Source organism: Rhinoraja longicauda, chromosome 14 (genome assembly GCF_053455715.1).
Source record: "Rhinoraja longicauda isolate Sanriku21f chromosome 14, sRhiLon1.1, whole genome shotgun sequence".
Taxonomy (NCBI): domain Eukaryota; kingdom Metazoa; phylum Chordata; class Chondrichthyes; order Rajiformes; family Arhynchobatidae; genus Rhinoraja; species Rhinoraja longicauda.
In genome coordinates, this window is record NC_135966.1 from 38,969,984 (window position 1) to 38,983,959 (window position 13,976).

General features: G+C 42.9%; 1 protein-coding gene across 1 annotated transcript in view; it reads left to right on the forward strand.

Moving 5' to 3' along the window:
- The window catches only part of arap3 (ArfGAP with RhoGAP domain, ankyrin repeat and PH domain 3), a 70,300-nt gene extending 58,929 nt beyond the window's left edge, over positions 1 to 11,371 (forward strand). Inside the window, exons 27-30 of the mRNA XM_078411010.1 lie at positions 551 to 614; positions 3,623 to 3,760; positions 7,220 to 7,258; positions 10,565 to 11,371. Coding sequence (XP_078267136.1) covers positions 551 to 614; positions 3,623 to 3,760; positions 7,220 to 7,258; positions 10,565 to 10,831 — 508 coding nt within the window. The 3' untranslated portion in view covers positions 10,832 to 11,371. The remainder of the gene's footprint in view (positions 1 to 550; positions 615 to 3,622; positions 3,761 to 7,219; positions 7,259 to 10,564) is intronic.
- Positions 11,372 to 13,976: the final 2,605 nt, after the last annotated feature.

Below are 13,976 nucleotides of genomic sequence, written 5' to 3' on the forward strand. Positions count from 1 at the left end.
CATCACCATTTGTGTAAAAAGGTCACCCCTCAGGTTCCTATTAAATCTTTCCCCCTTCACCTTAAACCCATGCCCTCTCATTCTCGATTCCCCTACTGAAAAGACTCTGTGCCTATACCCGATCTATTCCTCTCATGATTCTGTACACCTCTATAAGATCATACGTCATTCGCCTGCACTCCAAGGAATAAAGTCCTAGCCTGCTCAACCTCTCCCGATAGGCCCTCGAGTCCTGGCAACATCCTCGTAAATCTTCTCTGCGCCCATCGGCTTGACGACATCTTTCCGATAACATGGTGACAAAACTGAACACAATACTCTAAATGTGGCCTCACCAACGTTTTATACAGCTGTAACATGACCTCCGAACTTCTATACTCAATACTCTGACTGATGAAGACCAATGTGCCGAATGCCTTCTTGATCATCCTGTGATGCTACTTTCAAGGAAGTTCTAGTCTTACACTTGCCCAGGACAGTTGCCTTGATGGTCTGTTGTTGGATTTCTCTCTCCATGTGGTTTTGATGGCTTGTAGTTGTTGTGTTGCAGGTTCCTGTGCTGTTCAGGACAATCTGAGATGTGGGAATGGACAGCCAGCATCCTTAGAGCTCAGGTAAAGAACATCTTGCATTGATATGGACTTGGTTTTTTAAATTTTAGAGACACAACATGGGAGCAGGCCTTTTGGACCATCGAGCCGGGACCACCAGCGATCCCCGCACTTTAACGCTATCTTACACACACTAGGGACAATTTACACTTATACCAAGCCAATTAGCCTACAAACCTGTACGTCTTTGGACTGTGCGAAGAAACTGAAGATCTCAAAGAAAACCCATGCAGTCACGGGGAGAACATATAAACACTGTACTGACAGCATCCATAGTCAGGATTGAACCTGGGTCTCCGGTGCTGTAAGCATTGTACTGCTGCGCCACCGTGCTGTCCCTAATTCTTCTTGTATGAGTTCAATGTTTTGAGGCATCAAAAATCACCCATTCAATTTAAATATTACATTATCTTGTCCTAAGCTCTATGAAAGAGGAATAAATTCTAGCATTTATGTTGTGCTTTTTGAAGGCCGTTCAAGGTTCTGTACAACCAATGAAATACTTCTGAAGTGTGCCCACTGTTACTGTAGGAAATGTGGCACTAATTAGTACACAGCAAGATCCCACCAACTACATTGTGACGATGAGGGAAAGGTATTGGCCAGGATGCTGAGGAATAATTCAACTGTTAATAAAAGTGATGTACATACTCCAGCTGCTTTGGGACCTTACTTTAATGTGTCATCTGAAACGCAGATGTTCCCAATTAGGTTCTGTTCTGTCAGAGGGATTTACAGCTCTTGATAGACCTTCCATTCCAGGACAAGTCTCCATGTCCAGGTTTATTGGGCCCAAGCAGATTATAAACGCCTCTACACAGAAGGGATTAAAACTAATTTTCTGAAATAGGTTAGGAACAGAAACTAAAGCTGATGTAGTAATTAGCATTAGTATGAGGAAGATGCTTTAATGAAAATAGGAAAGTTCGATTCAAATGTTAACGTATTAACAAATATTAACAAATTCAATTTAGGGCGGCACGGTGGCGCAGCGGTAGAGTTGCCGCCTTACAGCGAATGCAGCGCCGGAGACTCGGGTTCGATCCTGACTCCGGGAGCTGTCTGTACGGAGTTTGTACGTTCTCCCCGTGACCTGCGTGGGTTTTCTCTGAGATCTTCGGTTTCCTCCCACACTCCAAAGACGTGCAGGTTTGTAGGTTAATTGGCTGGGCAAATGTAAAAATTGTCCCTAGTGTGTGTATGATAGTATTAATGTGCGGGGATCGCTGGGCGGCGTGGACCCGGTGGGCCGAAGGGCCTGTTTCCGCGCTGTATCTCTAAATCTAAAAACACTTGTTCTGATAGTTATGAACTGATGGGTTTAATACATAGTTCCCACTCTTAGAACAAGTGTTTGTTTTTGTGATGGTACACACCAATACAGTGCAATGCCACCCTTGAAAAGGTTCAATGTCATCATTTTATTTTCTGGCACATGACACGTATATTTATTAATCAAACGTACCAGCTTTTTGTATACAAAAAAAAACAAAAGTGAGAACCAAGGAGTGATGGGAGGAATGTGCTGATAAATATTCCAGAGATTGTGTGATAGAACTTGGCTTCTGTGCGACGTTCTTCAAAAGATGTCGTCAAGTCAAATTTATTAAGACCAAGTGGACCCGTTGGGCCCAAACCTCTCCTGCATTGGTGCAGCACCCTCCCGTCCCGTCCCCTCTCCCTCCCTCCCTCCTCCCTTCCCTCCCCTCCCTTCCTCCCCACCCCCCTACCCTCCCTCTTCCCCCTCCCTCCCCCTCCATCTCCCCCTCCACCCCCCCTCCACCCCTTCCCACCACCCCCTCCCCCTCCCCTCCCACTTCCTCTCTCCCACACTCCATCCCCTCAACCCCCCTTATCCTCCCTCCTCCCTCCACCCCTCTCCCTCCAAACATAGGAGACAGATTTAAACTTTAAAATGTGAATAACTTTAAAAATATTGCACCGATTTCAATGAAACTTCTTCCATTAGCGCGAGAGGGACGACGGTGAGTAAGGTGGGCCTAAAATTGGTGCACCATCGTGTACCATTTTGGCTGTAGTTCAGGAACAAACAAACAAACAAATGAGAATTTTAGTATATAGATGCACAAGTACAGTGAGATACGGGTACAATGAAAATCTTGCTTGCAGCAGCATCACAGGTACGCAGGCTCGACAACGCATGAAAACATAAAATTAGACGTAGATTATATATAAATTACATATCATTTCATTGACCCTGACAGAATGGATCCGATGCGGAAGGTGTAGGATTCAGCGGGATTAATGACCTTCACGTGGAATTTAAACAGTATAATTGATTTATCTCATCATTGGTTGAGCATGTGCTTCCTTATGTTCTACCTGTCTAATGTTGCTCACTTATTCTAGGAGGAAAACAAATGTAATTATCAGCATTTTTCAATCCAAAAAATGAAAAGACCAAGACAGGGCTTATTCACATAATTTGCACACAGATGATGCCACTGTAAACCAGATGATTTAGTTTAAACACACAACCCTGGAGGAATTCTGTATGAAGGAACTGCAGATGCTGGTTTAAACTGAAGATAGACACAAAATGCTGGAGTAACTCAGTGGGACAAGCAGCATCTCTGGATAGAAGGAATGAGTGATGTTTCGGGTCGAGACCCTTCTTCAGACTGAGGAAAAGGATGGGTGAATCCTCTTTCTGCATTTCCTTTTTCTCCAGAGATGCTGAGCAGCCTGACCTGCTGAGTTACTCCAGCACTTTGTGCCTCCCTTCAATCTGAAGAAGGTTTCTGACCCGAACCATCGCCTGTCTATTCCCACTACGGACGCTGCCTGACCCGCTGAGCTCCTCCAACACTTGTGGTTTTGCTCCAGTTTCCAACATCTGCAGTTCGTTGTGTCTCCATACGAGTTATTTCCTAGTTTCAGTGCAAAGGAAGAAATTGATGCTCTTATAACACTCGAGTCCCCTTTACAGTTAATAAAGTCTTGAAGCATAGTCAAGGGTACAAAGTGATGTTCTTTTTCCTTCCTTTCAGCATGATGACCTCCGACCTACAATATTAAGACGCCATTCATCTTCCGATTTATCCAAGCAGAAATTTGGAACCATGCCCCTTATTTCACTCCATGGGGATGAAAGCAACGCCATTATGCTGTCTGCAAATCAAACTCTGGTAAAACCAAGATTGCTCCTCCTGGCCATTTTCTTCTTTTAAAAAGTTAATTGGGTTAGTTCGCACTTGGCCTGTTGCTTCCCACTGTGCAATGGAATTTGCCAGATCTCAAACCCATTGACCTTGTTGGTTGAGCCACCTTGTTGACTCCCGCTGTCCCTACGGCGCTGTTGGACATGGGACTTTGAACCAGCGACAATAATGAAATGCGGTTACATTTCCATGTCAAGGTGCATTGACTCCATTGTGTCAGGTTTCACTCCCAACAATATAAGATGATTCAGTTGTTTCCTACGTGAAAGCCCGCTGCTACTGAATAATTACATAGTCATAGAGGAATTTGGAATTTAGAAGGATGAGAGGGGATCTTATCGAAACGTATAAGATTATTAAGGGGTTGGACACGTTAGAGGCAGGAAACATGTTCCCAATGTTGGGGGAGTCCAGAACAAGGGGCCACAGTTTCAGAATAAGGGGTAGGCCATTTAGAACTGAGATGAGGAAAAACCTTTTCAGTCAGAGAGTTGTGAATCTGTGGAATTCTCTGCCTCAGAAGGCAGTGGAGGCCAATTCTCTGAATGCATTCAAGAGAGAGCTAGATAGAGCTCTTAAGGATAGCGGAGTCAGGGGGGTATGGGGAGAAGGCAGGAACGGGGTACTGATTGAGAATGATCAGCCATGATCACATTGAATGGCGGTGCTGGCTCGAAGGGCCGAATGGCCTCCGCCTGCACCTAGTGTCTATTGTCTATTGTCATACAGCATGGAAACAGCCCCTTCAGCCCAACTCGACCATGCTGACCAAGATAACCTATCTAAGCTACTCCCATTTGCCCGTATTTGCTCCATATCTCTGTAACCCTTTCCCATCCATGTACCTGTCTGAGTGTATTTTAAATGCTGTTTTAGTACTGCCTCGGCTACCTCCTCTGGCTAAGGAATGTCCACACTGGGGAAGGTGACGTGATCTGATTGAGCAACACTTACTCCTTGGGTTGTGAGCCTATTCTTGGTGGCCACACAGAGAAGGTGATAGATCAATGGAATAAAGAGCTGTCCAATAAGTCCCACTCCGTTGTCTTCTCGACACCTCTTGTGGTTCCTTCCATTTGGAGTCATGTCCCATCTCCATTTTACTGTGGAAATTACACCTTTTGTCCTTTTGGGCAAAATGCTCCTGATCATAACAATTCACAGCAAAATTCACCTCTTAGTCACAGATTATCTTAAAATGATAAACCTTTGCCTTCATCACCCAACACTCCTGGCCCAGATTAAGGAGGCAACAGATTCCTCCCTCCCCATATTAGATGATTGTTTCATCTTAAATAGCGTCTTCAATGAATAAAGTGTTGTCTGAGCCTTGCTATTAACTGTGTTAACTGTGCAAATTGGAAATCACCCCTGGTTTAATGGACATAAGGAACTATTACACAGTGACAAGCATTATAAAATGAGTTGAGGTGCATTGTGCAAAGACCTTTCTCTGTGTATTGTATGCTTGCTGTTTGTACAGTTTTTTATCTCTGTTTATGGTTCCTTCCTTCATTTTTGCCTTTGTAGCTAAGGAGCACAACTACATTTTCAATAGCAGGTGGAAACTCGTCAGTTCCAAAACCTGCCACCTCCAAATCTTCCCTAATGCCCTGAAGGGAAATTCACTTTGAATAATCAATAGGAATTCTGCACTGGCACACCCTGCAACTGATAGAAGAAACACTGACTACTCTGAAATCATTATTTAAGAGTCTTAATCTGTTTACTTTAGACTTCAGAGATACAGCGCAAAAACAGTTCCTTTGGCCCACCGTGTCAATGCTGACACTAACACTATTCTACACACACGTGGGACAATTTACAATTTTACCAAAGCCAATTAACCTACAAACCTGTCTTTGGAGTGTGGGGAAAATCGCAGCTCCCGGGGAAAGCTAATGTGGTCACAGGTAGAACGTACAAACTCCATACAGACAGCACCCACAGTCAAGATTGAACCTGAGTCTGTGGTGCTGTTCCTTTTGAAAAAATGGCACATTCCCAATGTAGAATATGAGTGACTAACAGGAGTCGACCATCATTTCACTATCAGAATGAATTTTCTTGCACCTCAGCCCTTAGTTGGGTCGGTACAGTTTAATCGTCAAATGTAAGGAAACAGCTTTCAATTTGCTTGAAGCGATGTTTTATCATTCATGCCTGCAGTGCAAATTGGAATCCACCTCCTTTCTTCCCACCCATCTAACACAGGCACTCAAGTGCATTAAACTTCAACTGTGCAAATTGGAAAATCTCCATTGATTTAATGGAAATATCATGAGCCTCTTATAGGAAATTCTTAAGCGTACAATGTGTCCTTTCAAATACCGTGGTACTCCCCATACCCCCTGACTCCACTATCCTTAAGAGCTCTATCTAGCTCTCTCTTGAAAGCATTCAGAGAACTGGCCTCCACTGCCTTCTGAGGCAGAGAATTCCACAGATTTACAACTCTCTGACTGAAAAGGTTTTTCCTCATCTCTGTTCTAAATGGCCTACCCCTTATTCTTAAACTGTGGCCCCTGGTTCTGGACTTCCTCAACATTGGGAACAGGTTTCCTGCCTCTAACGTGTCTAACCACTTAATAATCTTATATGTTTCAATAAGATCCCCTCTCATCCTTCTAAATTCCAGTGTATACAAGCCTAGTCACTCCAGTCGTTCGACATTCGACAGTCCCGCCATTCCATGAATTAACCTAGTAAACCTACGCTGCACGCCCTCAATGGCAAGAATATCCTTCCTCAAATTTGGAGACCAAAACGGCACACAGTATTCCAGGTGCGGTCTCACTAGGGCCTTGTACAACTGTAGAAAGACCTCTTTGCTCCTATACTCAACTCCTCTTGTTATGAAGGCCAACATTCCATTGGCTTTCTTCACTGGCTGTACCTGCATGCTCCCTTTCAGTGACTGATGCACTAGGACACCCAGATCTCATTGTAACTATCCAAGTCTGTCCATCCTCTCCCGATAGTTAATACTCCCTAATCCAGGCATCATTCTGGTAGACCTTCTTTGCACCCTTTCCAAAGGCACCACATCCTTTCTGTAAAGGGGCAACCAGAACTGCACGCAATACTCGAAATGTGGCCTAACCAATGTTTTTAAAGCTGCATCATGACTTCCTGACTCTTATACTCAATGCCCTGACCAATGAAGGAAACATTACCATATGCCTTGTTTACCACATTGTCTATTTGTATTGCCATTCCTTCTATCCAGAGATGCTGCCTATCCCACTGAGGTACTCCAGCATTTTGTGTGTAAACCAGCATCTGCAGTTCCTTCCTACATGGATCAAACTGATTAGGAAATTGATGCTTGGTTCCGCTTTTTACCTGAATGTTGATTGTAACTGTCCCGTTGATTTCTTGTGCTTTTCTGCTCTGCTTATTGTCTTTGTGCCCATTTCCTTCTAGCGACGTCTACATGCTCGGAGAACACTCTCAATGTTCTTTGTAAGTACATTTGTGCTCCTGTCTGACAACTACAACACTAAAACACCTATTCTCACTTGGGACTTGATGCCTAATGGTCTCAGTAATAATGTTAATGCCTCCTGCAATGATGCCTCCTCCTTAAGTGTTGCTCTGCTCCCCATTAATGACAGAGAGGTCAGGAGAAGCTGAAAAACAGCACCAAGGACAGCGCCTGCCTGACAGCAATCATCAGGGCCATGGAAAGGACTTCGGACTGAGCTGAAACCACATCCAATTAGCTGGGGTTGGATCAACTCGCTTGCACCTCATTAAACCTATTCCTTAAAAGCAATGCAGTTCCTGCCGGGTGGAGGAGAGAGAGGAGGAGAAGAAGGATAGTACAGAGAAATGGAGAAGTCTGGCATTCTTAGCCTTGTCCCAGCAGCCTTAGCTTCGAAGAGGATGTGCTGGTGGCCTAGGCCTTCCCAGTGATTCAATCTTAGCCTTGAATACGAGGGGCTGACGGTCTCGGGCTTGTCCCAGCAGTTCAGTCTTGGGACTGACGAGGAGGAGCTGGGAGTCATGGGGTTGCAGCTGGGAGTCATGGGGTTGCTGTGGGTTCAGCTCAGTGCGGAGCGCTGTCCGTGGTGCTGGTGTATTCTGGCAGGCAGGCGCTGTCCAGGGAGCTGGGCTTCAGCTCTACCTGGCCTGTTAGCTGGTAACGGGGATCAGAGCGACCCTGAGGGAGGAGGCATCCACAATCTGTATACACTAATGCACTAGAGCATGGCTTTGCTTCTTTAGTTTGTGTCGGTTTATACGCTTGATTTTGCATGGTTATTGTTTGTTCAGTTTTATTTGTGGTTCTATTTAGAAAAGTGGCAAATTGAAATTTTCGCCACGTTTAAGCTTTTGAGGGTCAGGTCTTGAAGAAGGTAAAGCTTTTCATTTATACAAAGTTTAGATGGGAGATGCTCCTTGGTGACCTCACTGGAATTACATTTCATAGCCACAGCATGGTTTTCAATCATCAGCAAATATTTTTTCTCCTCTTTTAGAAATTCTCTTGAACCTGCACTCCCTCGTCCGCACCACAGGAAGTGCAGGCAATGGGAACTTCCTGTTTTCAGTTTCCTTATCACTCTGTTGAGGCCAGTTCATTGGCTATATTTAAGAGGGAGTTAGATGTGGCCCTTGTGCCTAAAGGGATCAGGGGGTATGGAGAGAAGGCAGGTACAGGATACTGAGTTGGATGATCAGCCATGATCATATTGAATGGCCTACTCCTGCACCTATTCTTCTATGTTTCTATGTTTCTAGATTATGTAATTTAACAAATGGATCTTTTTTTTGAATATTCAGGCCATTGATGATTTTTAACGCTTGCCCAGTTAGTCCATTAAATCCCACCGTACTGATCCATTTAATACCTTCCAAATGACACTTTTTGGGGCAGTCTTCATAAACTGGCAATCACAAGTAGTTTCATTTATTATTGTCACGTGTACTGAGGTACAGTGAAAAGCTACTTGTTTGCCTGCTACCCAGTCAAAGAAAAGACACATGAATACAATCAAGCCATTCAAAGTGCATGGGTAAATGATAAAGGGTACAACATTCAGCTTAAAGATATAACAGTGAAGTCAGATAGAGTCCAATTAAAGACAATTCAAAGATCTCCAATGAGGTTCATGGGAGGTTAGGATCACACTCTGGTTGATGAGAGGACTGTTTAGTTGCCTTATAACAGATGGGAAGAAACTGTTCCTGAATCTGGAGGTCTGTGTTTTCACACTTTTGTACTTCTTCCTGATGGGAGAGGGGAGAAGAGGTAGTGACCGGGATGAGACTGGTCCTTGATCATGCTGGTGGCCTTGCTGAGGCAGAATGAAGTGATAACAGGACACAAATTTTTATAACCCCTAGAACTCCCTGGCATCCTGCTTTATGAGGGGAGATGGGGAGAGTGTTGACAAATCCAGATACTGGCGAAGCAAAGTAATAGGATACACTAGGTATTTACCATTTACTCTCCATACTTCAGACTGATGACACATTGGGATTTTGATTGATGTCAGTTCATTATCAGTGGCCAAGTTGAAGTTCATCTCTGCTCCAGATTCTGATGGAGCAGAGTATCAAATATTTACAAAAATCCTTCTGCTGCTATCCACCACTACTTATATGGGAACTTTGCTGAACATAGAATCTAAAGTAATGGGCAAACTGGTTACAAACTGAAGTGTGATCCCTGAGATTATAAATGAAGAAATACCTTAATTGGTGATGTTCCTGCTTATCACAGGAATTAACGTTCTCCTTGAATGCCTACAATTCTGTTCTTTAACATAAACTTGTACTCCTTACACCTTGCATGAACTCATATGTTGCATGCCTAGTTATGAGAAATTAACTTGATAAGAAAGCCAGTGTAACCTTGCTTGAATGGGGGAATATCCAGAGGCAATACAGCATTGAAGACTACCTTCTGCACTTACTTGTCTGGCAATTCAGCTTTACTTCTTAAAACAAGACAAAGTGCTAGAGTAACTTAGCGGGTCAGGCAACAACTCAGGAGGACATGAATAAGCAATGCTTTGGGTCGAGATTGTTCCTCAGACTGATTGTCGAAGGAGGCAGAAAGCTGGAAAAGAGGTTGGGGTAGGACAAGTGATAGGTGGATACAGGTGGGGCATGGGGGTTGATTGGCAGATGGGTGGACAAAGGATAGAGGTTAAAAGGAGACTAAAGGGTGTCAGACAAGGAGAGAAGAGGAATGAAATGTAAAGCCAGCGAGAGGGAAATAGGTGGAAGGGGATGGGGGGGGGGGGTGGGGTGGTAGGGGGGTGCGTACCAGGGTGGGGCATAACAATTTTTTTTTAAAGGCTGTGAGATAATGATTGAGGATAGAAGAATCATGAAATGTGAAGTGAGTGAAAGGGATATAGGTGAAAGGGGAAGGGTGAAGGGGGGGGGGGAATATAGGAGAAATTGGTGCATATCCTGGTGGGGTACGGGGAAGAGAGGAAGGGTCAAAAGTGATGCATGTATTTATTGGTTAGTTGCCTGAAATTGAAAAGATTCAGTGTTCATTCCATTGGGTTGTAAGCTACCCAAGCCGAATATGAGATGCTGTCCTCCAGTTTGCATGAGGCCTCATTGTGACAATGGAGGAAGTCCAGGACAGAGAGGTCTGTGTGGGAATGAGAAGGGAAGCTAAAATGGTTAGCAACCAGGATATCCAGCAGGCCTTGGCGGACTGAGCGCAAGTGTTCGGTGAAACAGTCGCTTGGTCTCGCTGATGTAAAGGAGGCATTTGCATTTTACTGCTTTGCTTCTTTGCAGCCTATGAAGATGCAGCAAGACATGTTTGAACAGCAACAGAAGGAAGAGGATTCCAGCAATGATCCCGTTTATGAAGAAGTGCAGGATGTCAATGTGATGCTGTCGATAAACCCAGACATCTCACCGACAGACCCCATGCCAATCCTGATGACACAGGTGAAGAGAAACCCAGTCACAAACTCGCCAATACAGGACAAGTTCCTGCAAGAACTGAGTTCAGCCATTCACAGAAAGAATGAACCTCAATATGATATCACCAAGCTGTAATACCTAGTGGATAATCCAGGGGTTCACTGACTGAATACTGTGTATGGTCTTGGGACCACTCATTGTTATGTTGATGCACCATATAAGCTCAATTATGGAGAGTTTGGGGTGTATTAATTTTGCCAGTCTGAATGTGAGACCACAGGTAGAAATTCATTCTCAGTCACTTGCTCTTTTCAAGATTGTAGAGTCACAAAGTCAACGAGCCGGCATTTTTGGAGAACGTAGTATATAACACCTGGCCATTGTTATGTTGTGCACCTCATGTAAATAGCCAGGGTTGGAATTCCACTGCAATACTTTTTGTTGATGTAAGATTTTCCTTTCACAGTCTTAATTGAACACTCCTTTATCAATGACCACTACGATCACTGTCATGTACGGGGGAGATGTGCTCAATGTTCTTTAAACAACCTATTGAAAAGGGCAGTTGAAGTCACACATTGTTCTCAGAGAAAATCTTCAATTTTGATGGGAGATTGCCTGAACACACCCCTGAACACTCTCCTCAATGTGTTTCTTAACTGCTTGTTCTGTAACCTTCAGTAAGAGGATGTCATAATAAAAGGGTTTTTTTAAAATGTGAGATTTCCTGAGGCTCAGTTGAGGTTCACTCGCTGGTCAATCTCTCGGAGAACTTTGGTATTTTCCAGCCAAGTTCTGAGAGCAGAATTCATGTACAAGACTCGTTGATAAAATGTCCTCAAGATGAAGGAAAGCCACCGCACTGATTTATTTATTTCAGTTTGCAGATCCTTAACTACTTTTGTGTCTCTTATCCACTCACTTATGTGAGATTGAAATGAAGCTCACAACTGACTTTCTTGGACTCATTCCTTCTCTATTAGTCTTCTTCAGAGTACAAGACACAATAATACTTTCTACTGAGACAGGTTCAGAATTTCACTGCATCCCAAATTGCAAAGAATGGTTAAAAAAGCAAGGTATATAATGGAATAGTGATCAAATGAAACAAAGTATCGGTTCAATGCCCTGAAACAGGAAAATAAATCCAATGGTTTGAAATGATTAGGCAATAATGAGTAAGATTGGGGCTTGGTTTAAACAATGGCTATATTTAAGCCCGTGCACATTTGCACCAGGTAAAAGATAGTGCTGAACTTATCTGTGGGCATCCAGCATATAATTGGACTGTTACACCTTCTCAACTTTTGATCTTGTTCAACCAATGCACCAGACCTTGCACCTCTGCCACAAATGGCAGTCATGTGGTCCTATTCAGCTGGAGTTTTGTACATTTGAGGGAAGGAGGCAAAGGTTGAGCACATGAACAATGATCCTGATATCTGAAGAGGAGTACAAGGTCTCTGTAATCCTATCACAAAAAATCACGTCAATTACAATGACAGGCGGCAACAGATTAAAGTGGTAACCACACCGGCTCATGAGGGAAAAACATGGTGTAGGAACCAAGTGCTGAGATCCAGAGAGATGGAGCATCTCTGACATTCAGTCTGAGGCTATTTCTCTCCCCCTGTTCCATTACAGATGAAGTGTGATTCTATCCTCAGCTGGCTGAAGCTTTAAATGGAGCTTTGAGGGCTTGCAACACCAATCCTTTTCCTAAACCTCTCCTCACGTCTCCATGAACTTTTGATCTTTATAATATATTAGACAGTTTGAGACTACAAAGTTTGACATTTCAATGTTTCAGGGTTTCAGGCTAAATTTGAATAACAAGAAAAATCCAATTTTCTCGTTTCATTCTGCACAAGCTTGAAGAAGAGAGGAGAAGTTTGCCACAAGGAGGATGTTGCGATTTAAAAAATGACTCAGCGCTTCCAATAATCTTCAATGAGATGCCAGCCCAAAGACCTATGGCGATTTGTTTCACAAACTTATGTGCTGACTTCATTTCTTCCTTTTTCTATCTGTAGTGAAAGTGCTGATACATTCTTTTCTATTATGACCCCAGCTGGATAATAAATGTCAAATCTGATCCCTTTGTTATCCACTGGATTCTGAACAGCTCCACTGTGGCATAGCACACTTTTAGATTGTTGGCTTGTCAACTGTGGTGGCCAACGGGTAGAGGTCAGTGTTGTTAATCACCCGCAAGAGAAGATATGTCCATTGATAAAGTTCACTTGCTCCTGCTTAAGTGTATTTGCATCACATTCCCAAGTGTGCAACAGGTTAGCATCTGTCTGAGAAATAGCCAACACCAAAGTGTTTTATGAGCTTTGTAGGTCACAATATTCTGTCCTTGTAAATAATGGATAGTCTTCAAGTGTGAAACCAAATGATTAAAAATGTTATGTACATTATATATATTCTTTTTTACCACTTGTAAAAGGTATGCACAATTTTACTGTAAACACGTATCATTAATAATATGACATTTCACTTATTAACTTTAAATGTAATGAATTTGGATTGCAGTAAAATCTGTTGAAATTTCAACCTTAATGTAAACCACACTTGTGTAAATACTGTACATTTACATTATTGTATTATAGTATTGTTACTTCAACTTGCCCAGTGATTTTGGGTGATTCATTCTCATGCATTTATTCAAGAATCAGAATTTGCGTCAAATGAAATGTAAATGTTGGCATGAACTTCGATAAGTCAATACATCTATTCAGTAAAAAGAGTCTTGTATGATGATGTCTTTAATTGTTCCCCTTTCTAGCTGTAATGAAATAGCTGATACCTATTTACTTTCCCTTTATTATGAGTCCATCTTGGCAACAAATATTAAAACTGCCCTTTCTATAGCTCCTTTCACATCCCACCAATGGACTGTATCTACTGCTATTCATCAGAAAACTCCATTCAATTTGCAAACCATAAATTCTCACGACGAGCAATATGAAAATGAGAAGAAAATTGTATTTTTGTAATGTTGAGTGAGGAACGTATATTGTCTGGAGTATAACTTCCCTGTTCTGGCTTGACATAGAGCCAGAGAATGTTTTAATATTGAACCAGAGATAAGGTAGATAGACAACATTATTTTTACCATGGCAGGGTTATCAAAAACAAGAGTATATATTGTAAAGTGTGAGGGAGGAAAATAGCTCCTGATGCCTTGAGATACCTGCACTGGAATGTCCAGATCTCAGAAGCATATAGGAGGCAACAAGATATCAGCAGGAGAGAAGGAATGGGTGATGTTTCG